General features: G+C 52.9%; 1 protein-coding gene across 6 annotated transcripts in view; it reads right to left on the bottom strand.

The window, feature by feature from the left end:
* Positions 1 to 564: 564 nt before the first annotated feature.
* Positions 565 to 10,505, bottom strand: part of BCL2L1 (BCL2 like 1) — a 50,788-nt gene continuing 40,847 nt past the window's right edge. For all 6 annotated transcript variants that reach the window (XM_044263281.1, XM_044263279.1, XM_044263282.1 and 3 more), the window contains exon 3: positions 565 to 2,228. In XM_044263281.1, the coding sequence (XP_044119216.1) occupies positions 2,091 to 2,228 (138 nt within the window). In that variant the 3' untranslated portion in view covers positions 565 to 2,090. The remainder of the gene's footprint in view (positions 2,229 to 10,505) is intronic.

Genomic DNA, 10,505 nt, shown 5'->3' with positions numbered 1-10,505 from the left:
TGAGCTGAAGGTAGTTGCTTATGGGCTGAGCCACCCAGGTACCCCCATAAATACATCTTTAAAAAAAAAAATGTTACCTCAAGTCTGACTCCTTCCTACCTCTTTCCCACTAGGTCCTTCATCAGTCTTGCCATTCTTTTCCCATGGTCACCTGGCTTCCACCTTTGCCCTCAAATGGCTAGACCCATCCTTGTATTTGTGTCTCCCCAAGAATGGAAGTTCCATAAATGAAGAGCTCTGTTCACTGCAGGGTCACCAGTCCCTAGGAGTGTGCCTCGGCAGAGCAGGGCTCAGTAAACACTTGCCGAGTGGCTGTTCCCCCAGAATGTCAGTTCCCAAGGGCAGGGACTGTGTCCATCCTGTTCACACGTGCCCCAGTGCTCAGCCCATCAATGAGCAGGTGGAGAACTTCAGGCCCAAACTGAAGAAGGGACTTGTCCAAGGCCTCTCTTGAGGGCAGCAGACCCAGCCGTGGTGCCCAGCTCCCCCACAGAATGTGCTGCCAGCCGGACAGCCCCTCCCTCCTTCCCCAGCCCCGGGCACACAAGAGCCCAGGCCCTTTGCTCACTGAGTCAACACAGTTTATTACCGAACTGCACTTTCACCTTCACACAGACTATTTCAAAGAGCTGGAACAAGTGTGGGGTGGGGGCTGGGGGGGGGACAGGTGCCCCTCAGGAGCCAGGACCCCCAGCTGGCTTCCCCAGACCAGGGCAGGGGAGGGAGCATCAGGCCGTTCAGTCTCCGGGCACCAGCTCTCCACGTGCACACGCACAGCAAGCCAGCAGCTCCTCACACATAAATACAGACACGCTTAACAAAAATAGTATATCATCTTCACAAGGAATAAAAACTAGTCTCGAATATGTACAGCAGAGAGCCCGGGATGGCCAGGGGTAGGCCGGGACCCCCAGGGATGAGACAGGCGGCCATGGGTGGAGTAGAGGAGAGGGAGGCCTGAAGGACACTGGGCCAGGCCACTCCGACCTTGGCAGCCCTGTGGCCCAGGCTGAGTGGGGGTGGAGCACACATCCGGCCAGGTAGGACTGGCCCCTCCTGCCACCCTCACCTTCATCCTGTGCATCAGGGTCTCCCTCCTGCCCTTCCTGCCTGAGGTAGGGAAGACTCTAGGGCTTCCGCAGCTGCTCCCTGTAGCTCCCCTTCACCTTTGGGCCAAGGCCCCCCAAATCCCTAGACTCCATGGGCGGCAGCCCAAGGCAAAGATGCCACAGGCTGATCTTCTTGCAGGAAGTGAGGCAGCTGAGGCCATCAACAGCTCTGGGGCACCTGCCTTGGGCCCAGTTGGTCCCTCAGTCACGGTCATGGGAGCCAAGGGAGGGGAAAGGGAAAGGAATTGGGGTGGTGCTAAACTGCAAGGGCCACCCCAGCTCTGGCATGGGGCGCTTCCTGCAGCTACAGCCTCCTCCTTCCCGGGTGGGGCTGGCCTCTAGCCAGAGGCTTCTGGAGGACACGGGGGTTGGGGTCAGGGACTCTGGCCAGGCCAGAGGTGGGAAGGGGGTCCTGGTCCTTATTTCTTTATTCCAAGCAGCTTGAATCCCTAATTAGTCAGAAGTGGCCCCTAAGTGGCTCCTGGGAAAGTGGGGATGGAAGGGAGGGGGGCCTAGGTCCTGGGAGGGGAGGGGAATGATCAATTCTGAGGCCACAAACATCAAAACGAAGGCAATCTACTCTCTCCTTCTGGCGAAAAAGGTCAGAAAACTCACCAGCTCCCTGGCAGGAAAGCATTCTTGGGGAGGCTAAAGGGTCGGGGGCTTCCACCAACCAGGCAGGGCCCTCCAGCTCCCAGCTACAAACACCCCCACACCTGCCATCTTCCATGGGGCAGATTTTGGGGAAACCTTGTGGGTTCTGAGGCCAGGAGAACTGACGTGAGGGGAAGGCAGCTCTCACAGAAGCATGGTAGATTCTAGAAAACTAACTGCAGGGGACCAGGTCTAGGCCCAACCCTGTTATGGGTAGGTGGCCATAGATGGCATGTAGTGGTTCTCCTGGTGGCAATGGTGGCTGGACAAAGGGATGTGGTGGGGGCAGGACAAGGGTGGGAGGGTAAGTGGGTGGTCAGTGTCTGGTCATTTCCGACTGAAGAGTGAGCCCAGCAGAACCACGCCAGCCACAGTCATGCCTGTCAGGAACCAGCGGTTGAAGCGCTCCTGGCCCTTCCGGCTCTCGGCTGCTGCATTGTTCCCGTAGAGTTCCACGAAAGTGTCCTGTAGTGGAGAGAAGAGAAAGGAGGGTGCTGTTTGAGTCCTCTGTCAGTAATGTGGGTGGGTGGGAGAAGGGGCCCGGCCACCTGCATGCAATGGTGATTTGAAGATTTTTATTTTTATTTATTTATTTAAAGACTGATTTTAGGTGATTCACAGACCTATACCCTTGTGTCAAATAATATATTTTTTAAAAAAAAGATTTTTATTTATTTATTTATTTGACAGACAGAGATCACAAGTAGGCAGAGAAGCAGGCAGAGAGAGAGGAGGAAGCAGGCTCCCCGCTGAGCAGAGCCCGATTCGGGGCTTGATCCCAGAATCCTGGGATCATGACCCCAGCTGAAAGCAGAGGCCTTAACCCACTGAGCCACCCAGGTGCCCCCAAATAATACATTTTATGTTAATAAAAGTTAAAAAAAAAAGATTGATTTTATTTATTTGAGAGAGAGAGACAGTGAGAGAGGAACACAAGCAGGGGGAGTGGGAAAGGGAGAAGCAGGCTTCTCTGCCCAGCAGGGACCCAGGACCCTGGGATCATGACCTGAGTTGAAGGCAAAGGCTTAACCAATAGAGCCACCCAAGTGTCCCTGCAGTGATGATCTGAAAAACTAAAGCCATCTATGCCCACTCTGGGTCAGATAAAGGGTTCAAGGCCGCCCTGGTTCCCGCCACCCCGCTGGGGACGGTCAACGAGCATTATTGCTGAGGTAACGGTGCAAAGCTGGGAAGGGTTTTGTCCAAGGTAAGCAGGCTAAAAAGTGCTACTGGAGAACCTGCAGTGGGAAAGAGGCGGGGGTTAGGGAAGCGACAGGACGTTAGGTTAGTGAGAGCTGGCCTGTGTGTGGTCTGGAAGCCAGGAGTTGAGTCTGTGCATAGTGTAGAACAATTAGGCAGGCCTCAGCCTTCCCGTGATGGGACTGAGGCAGGGAGGGAGAGGGGACAGGGCTAAATTCCCAGTGATTCAAGGGCAGGCCAGCTCTGGACACTATTGGCCTGTGTCTCCTTCTTCCCCCGGAGAACGGAGGGCCGGGTGATGGGTACACAGAGAGGGCAGAGTAGAGGGACAGCTACTCTGATGCAGGACCGGGATGGGATGGGGTCTGTGAGGCCAAGGCCCTGCCCCCCCCCCCAAGGTGTGACTTGGGGCCCAGAAGGAGGTGAGCAACAGCCCTCAGCCCTGAGGACAGTCAGGAGCGAAGCACATGATATGGGGAAGGTGGGGCTGTGGCTTAAATTACGCAGCCTAGGGAGGAGCCAGCCTGTGGGGCAGGGAGAGGAGGGCTGCAGCACCCTTTAATGGGTAAGCTTCGCACCCCATTTGTCCTTTAGTTCTCCCAACAATGCTGCAGTGCAGGCCGTCTCTCCCCATTTACAGACCAGGAACCCCTGGGCCTAGGGAGCGTGTGTATCTAGAGTGTGAATGGATCACAGATGAATGAACACAGAGCCCATGGGTCCTCATTTCCACTTGGTCCCAACTGGCTGAGGGGTGGCTGTTCCCTCAGACAACACCTGCCATCTCCAGTTGGTTCCAAGTTCCACCAGGCCAGTCTGCTCACTGTGAGACCTGCCTGGCCCTGCTTTTGGTCTTATTAACCCACTCAGTTCATGCTCCACATGGAGGATTTTTAAAGCCCATAGTTCAGACCACCGCACGCCTGGGCTTAAAAGTACTCCAACAGCTTTGCCTTGCACTTAGAAAGCCGGTGTCATTTCTGCTCACATCCCTGGTACCTAGCAGAATGCCATGCGCACTGAACGGCCATGATGACTCAAACACTCCTCAATATTTATTAAGCCATTAGGGAGGCAGCAGTAAGCTAGAGCCCTTACCAGAATGTTTACCAGGTATTGTGGAAAGAAACACCAGAAAAAGCCCCTCCATTCCGACCACATCTCTCCTTCCCATCTCATCCCACGCTCTCAGCCTTCCCCAGGCTTCCCATCACACGCTGAATAAAGTCCCCACTCCTGACCATGGCCAGTGAGGTCAAGAGGGACCTGCTCCCTCCTTCCCCACTGCACACTCATCACACTGGCCTCCTTGCTTTTTCTTGAACATCTGCTCAGGAGCTCGCAGTTCTCCCTCCCTGGTGCACCTGACCCCAGATCACCACCTGCTTCACTCACTCTCCCCCATTTCACTCCTGAATCTGCTCAAATGTCATCTCCGTGGGAGGCCTGCTTTGGCCACCTCTTCTAAAATGATACCCATCCTCATCTCTCTCTACCTTGCTTTGTTTTTCTTCCCAGCACTTTTTTTTTTTTTAAAGATTTTATTTATTTATTTGACAGAGAGAGATTACATGTAGGCAGAGAGGCAGGCAGAGAGAGAGAGGAGGAAGCAGGTTCCCCGCTGAGCAGAGAGCCTGATGTGGGACTCGATCCCAGGACCCTGGGATCATGACCTGAGCTGAAGGCAGCAGCTTAACCCACTGAGCCACCCAGGCGCCCCCTCTTCCCAGCACTTTTTATAACCACATTCGACACTTTGTTTTTGTTTTGTCTCCTGCACTGGGCGTGGCTTGACAAGCGCAGAAATCCTGTCTTGTCTCTGTATGCTCCGTGCCTGGAACAGTGTCTGGCACATACTGGTGCTCAACAAACATAGGAGTCGAGTGAAGGTACTACAAGTCTGTCAAGTGCCAGGCAGTTACCCATCACCTTCACCAGGTAGATCTGAGCCCCACTGTCACACTGGATAGGGAAGACCAGTCCCCTAGCTAATAGGCAGCAGAGCTGGGATCAGAACCCAGGGCTGCTCTGTTCCAAAGGATGTATGCTATAGCAGGACACTTCCCTATGTGGTGGGGCTGGGATGATCTGTCCTGTCAGGAGGGTTAAAATGGATTCTAGGGGGGCACCTGGGTGGCTCAGTCGTTAAGCATCTCCCCTCGGCTCAGGTCATGACCCCAGGATCCTGGGATTGAGCCCCGCCTCGGGCTCCCTTTTCAGTGGGGAGCCTGCTTCCCCCCTCCCTCTGCCTCTGTGTATGTTCCCTCTCTTGCTGTGTCTCTGTCAAATAAATAAAAATAATCTTAAAAAAATATAAAATGGATTCTAGGAAGAGGGATGTGGGGTGGGACTGAGAGGGAGCCTTGGGTCTAGGGAGAGAAGGGCAGGGGTGTGGATATGATTCCCTATCTTTCCCCCTTCATCCTGGCTAGCCTGGGTGCTGGTGGACACCGTAAGAAAATTCTTCTAAGAGTTACAATTTTTTCTGGTCCTAAGTAAAGTAGGCCCAAATGGAGTAACAAAAAAGATGGATCCACAAGGGGGCGAGTCCTGGATCATTGGGAGCATGGGAGAAGTGAGACCAAGGCCAGAAAGACCTGGCTATCCCAAGGGGCCCAATGTCTCACAAGAAACCAGGGACACTGGGGTTGCAGCCAAAGTGGGAGAGGCCTGGCTCCCTCGATGGGAACTTTCCTAAAGTAGACAGCTGGCAGCCACAGGAAACTTTCCTCTCTGGGGCTGGGTTGGAGTAAACAGGCCCTGTCCCTGCAAGGGCACAAAGCACTCACTGTCCAGGAACAGTCATTCCAGGGTGGAGAGAACATTCTCATTTCAGTGTCATAGAGAACAAGACTCTGACCTGCCCAGCCCCTGACTCGCGCATTCCTGGCCAGGACAAACTTCATCTCCTCTTCAGGAGCTCCTCCTCCTGGGGAAGAGGGGAGTATGGTTTCCAGAGGCTGTGGATTCTGGTGACTACTTTTGCAGACAGAACATGAGCAAAATGGGGTGTGCTGTATCCGGGGCGGGTGCTGGGGAGGCAGTGGTGTGGTATATTTAGCTCAAGGTTCACACGACACACTTGGAAACAAACACAGCCATTTTCTCAGTGGGCGGTTGCCCTGGATAAATAAACAGCATTACAGGGCAGCCAGGTTCTGGAAAAGCAGAGATAAGCCCCAGAGCTCTTCAATGGTTCCCACTAGTTTCAGCCAGAGCTGGCATGGTGGGCAGGGGGGTGAGATCCTAAGGGTGGGTTGCAGGAAAGTCTCTGATGTCACAGAGGCTTTCAGGACTAGGCCTGAAGCTGTGACTGCTGACATGGGATGATCCATGCAGGGGTTTTCAGGGCCACTGGGGACAATGGCTAATGACCTCCATGGCAGGATCATGGACCCCCAGTCAGGCAGACCCCACAAGTTATTTAGGCCAACCCACCTGTCTATTCTATAGTTTCACACAGCTCAACTGTGGTTGAGCTTGGACTCGGAATTGCCTTCTGACTTGACATCAGGGCCCCTCAGAGGCGGGGATGGGGGGGGTGGGCAGCCAAGAAGGAGGGTCCCCACGAAAAACCTAGGGTGGGACCACTCTCAAGGTCCTGCCTCCAACAAACAGTGCTGGCCACATACATGGAACGGACCGACATGACATACTCTAAAGTGTTGCTCACCCTGTGTGTCCTCTAACTGGTCACCCTCCCCACATCATCTTCCTCGGTACCAACCCCTCCTCAGCTTATGAGACTCTACAATGAGTGTCTCCTTTGTGCTTGCAGGGTTTTGGACTCTCACTCACACCATAAATATTTCTGGAGTGCAAACTCTGCTCTGAGCCCAGCACTGAAGACACAGCAGTGAACACGACGAGCAAGATCTGCTTTTTCAGAGCTTACGCTCCAGTCTGCACGCTCTCCATGGAGGACGATCTCTGCCAGTGGGGCAAAGCAAAAAATTCCTGGACACTACAGTAGTCTGCGGTGTTCCATGGGGCCACAGCACATAAAGAGGTACAGAGTACAGCTGTGGTATTCAAGTGTCATGGGAAGGCAATTAGGACAAGAATAAGGACAAGATACAGGAGGAATGGTCAGAAAAGGTCTCCCCAGAGAAGTGAGGTTTGAGCGGAGTGAAGCCTAGAAGTCAAGGTGGCAGTGGCTAAGGGAGGATCAAAAATCTTGGGTAAAAAAGAGCATGTTTCGCAGTAGCAACAAGTGCAAAGGCCCTGAGGTGGGAGTGGGAGGCAGAGCGTCCCTGAACTGAGGCCAATTGGTGTGTTGGTTTCCCCGCCTCGGTCTGGGGGCTCAGTGTAGGCAGGGACCAAGTCTGACCCATGTCTGCAGCCAGGCCCGTCCAGGCAGGCACAGGCGGACTACAGTTAGATCTCTGCCCAGAGGCCAACTGAAGAATGCAGGCCACAACAATTCCCCTAAGGCAGGCCCTGCCCCCCAACCTGCCAGGGGCTGAAGCACAGTGCTTACTTGAGTCTGTTCAGTCCTCTGATGCCCACCCTTCTCTCTCACCTCGGTTTCTATGCAGCTTCCTAATGTGACCTTGAGCAGCCCAGTATCTTCACTTGCTAAATAATAATAATATAATAACAAGTGCTATTATGGCAACTGACCTTCATTACACACTTGAATGCTTTAGTTGTGTTGAGCACTGAGCTAAAGCACTTTACCTTGACTAGGCCATATTCCTGATTCCATGTATAACCACATTCATTTGAGTCATTTTTTTGTCCTATCTTCCCCACTAGACTGTGTCTGGTTTTGCCCCCTGTATCTCTAGAACCGGATGCTGTACCTGGAGCACAGAAGGTGCCATTCTTAATGAATCTATTTTATAACTTTTAAAAAGGATTTTATTTTTAAGTAATCTCACACCCGACATGGAACTCGAACTCACAACCTTGAAGTCAGGAGTCACACATTCCACCTACTGAGCCAGCCAGGTGCCCCTGTAAATTTTTTTTAAGTAAGCTCTATGCCCAACATGGGGCCTGAACTCACAACCCCAAGATCAAGAGTCGCATGCCAGGTGCCCCCTAATTAAATCTATTTTATTTTATTTTTTTTTTTTTTAAAGATTTTATTTATTTATTTGACAGAGAGAGATTACAAGTAGGCAGAGAGGCAGGTAGAGAGAGGAGGAGGAGGAAGCAGGCTCCCTGCTGAGCAGAGAGCCTGATGCGGGCCTCGATCCCAGGACCCTGAGATCATGACCTGAGCCGAAGGCAGCGGCTTAACCCACTGAGCCACCCAGGCGCCCAAATCTATTTTATTTTTAAAAATTTATTTAAATATTTTATTTATTTACTTTATTTATTTACTAGAGAGAGAGAGGAAGAGAGAGCAGAGTGGGGTGAAAGGAAGAGGGAGAAGCAGAGCAGGGAGCCCAATGTAGGACTTGATCTCGGGACTCCAGGATCATGACCTGAGCCGAAGGCAGTTGCTTAACCCACCCAGACACCCCTAAATTTTTTTGTGTGGAAGATTTATTTGAGAGAGCATGCTAGCTCACACAAATAGGGCGGGAGCGGGGCGGGGAGGAGTGGCGGTGCAGAGGGAGAGAATTTCAAGCCCAGTGCCTACTGAGCACAGAGCCTGATGCTGGGCTGCGGAGCTCCATCTCACAACCCTGAGATCCTGACCTGAACTGAAATAAAGAGTCAGACGATCAACCAACTGAGCCACCCAGGTGCCCCTAAATGAATCTGTTTTAGATGAACATTTAAATGAAGGACTATTTTCATTTAACTCCCTAACATTTATCAATGGCCTTGTTCTACAGATGTGAAAATGGACGCTTCCAAGTTCACCCACCCTCTATCTAGGAAATGGTAGGACTAGGATTTGTCTGAGTTCTGACCTCTTGCTCATTCTGATGTTTGATCCTGCCATCTCAGTCCCTGCTGTCCCTACCCACAGAGAACCTAACCTACACAGTAGCAGTGGCAGCAGATGCTTCCTGAGCACTTACCCTGCAAGGAAAGCACTCTTCTTCTCAGCCCTTTCGGAAGATCAGTTCATTGAAGTGTCTTGCACTGCTGGGCAGTGGGTACTGCTGTTAACCCATCATACCGCTGATGGACCTGCAGCCCTCAGATCATCTGTGACTTGCCTGAGGTCACACAGTGACAGGGTTGCCTGCACCGGCAGTCTGGCTCCAGTGTCTGCTTCCAACCTCCAAAAAGGGACTGTGTTCACTTTCAAAAGGACGATACTTTTCAAGGCCCCATAGTGGGCCAGGTGCATGCACTTCTCATACTGGAAAACCCCGGCCTACACCAGGGTAAAAACTGAGACTCAGAGATACCAAGAGACCTGCTCAAAGAGGGTATGTAGGGAAGTCAGCTGCAAGGTTCAGTATATGTAGCAGCAAACCCCATATTCCGGGCCAGGGCTATAGCCTGAGTTCCTCTAGGAGGGGGAAGGTTGCCCAAGGCCACTAGCTGAATGAATGAGCTCTGGCCCCCAGCCAGCTGAGAGGAACTGGGTGCCACAGGAAAAGGATGTGACGAAGACCAGGAGGGAAAGTGAAACCCTTCCGTCCTGCTTCAGTGGGGGGAACAAGTGCTTGTGCCAGACGGGCCCTTCCTTCCTCTAGGGTGACTCTGGATGGCCCAGGCCCACCACTTCCTTCCTGCTTGGTTATTTTGGGAAAGAGGTAGGTGGAGAAGAGGAAGGGGCTCCTTGCAGCCCGGGGAAAGTGCCAGCGCTGTACATCAGCTCTGTACCTTGCCTTGGCCTTGTCATGGCCCACGGGCAGGCCATGAGTCACTTGCAGAGTCACTTTCTGCTGCTAGCCTCAGTTTCCCTGAGGGAGAGGCTGATATATGCCTGCCAAAGAGATAAATGAGGCCTTGTTAGGAGATCCCTGGGAGATGGCAGGAAGTGGGGATGGGGCAAGTGGAGAGGCCTTATCACTCTCTTGGCAGGGAGATGCAGGCGGAGACTCGGAAGTGAGGTTTGTGGTTGGAATCCACTTCCCTTGGCTTTCCCGGGGGTGGGGGGAGCTACTGGCTTCAGCAATGTGAAAGGAACACAGCCCTCTCTCCTCCACCAGGGGTGGGGGTGGATTTGGATGTGGGCAATTTAGAGAGGCAGCCCAGTTAGGGCAGAGGCAGAGATGGGTGACCACACTATGCTAGGGCAGCGCCAGTCCATCTAGCCCAGCTGTGAGCACCACAGCAAGCCTCTCCACTTTGGAGCCTCAGTTTCTGCTACTCCAACCTCCCAAGGTAGTGGTGGTAAGATCAGGAGATGAAAGCACTTAGTAAGGCAGGGTGACCTCCGCCAACCTCCCAAGGTAGTGGTGGTAAGATCAGGAGATGAAAGCACTTAGTAAAGCAGGGTGACCTCCGCGTTACTGGCTGAAGTTGGTGTCATGGGGGCGGGGGGGTTTAAGCCATTTGGGCTTTAGGGAATATTTGGAGACATCCTCACAGCAAACTTGAACCTCACAGCAAACTTCAAGTTAATCGTTTTCCAACTCTGCCCGTCAGCTGCTAGCTTCTCCTCCCCCGCCTCCTCCCTCACCA

The sequence above is a fragment of the Neovison vison genome, chromosome 8, assembly GCF_020171115.1.
Source record: "Neovison vison isolate M4711 chromosome 8, ASM_NN_V1, whole genome shotgun sequence".
In the NCBI taxonomy this organism is placed as follows: domain Eukaryota; kingdom Metazoa; phylum Chordata; class Mammalia; order Carnivora; family Mustelidae; genus Neogale; species Neogale vison.
The sequence above is the reverse complement of the archived record's forward strand: the minus strand, read 5'-3'. Positions and strand labels throughout refer to the sequence as shown.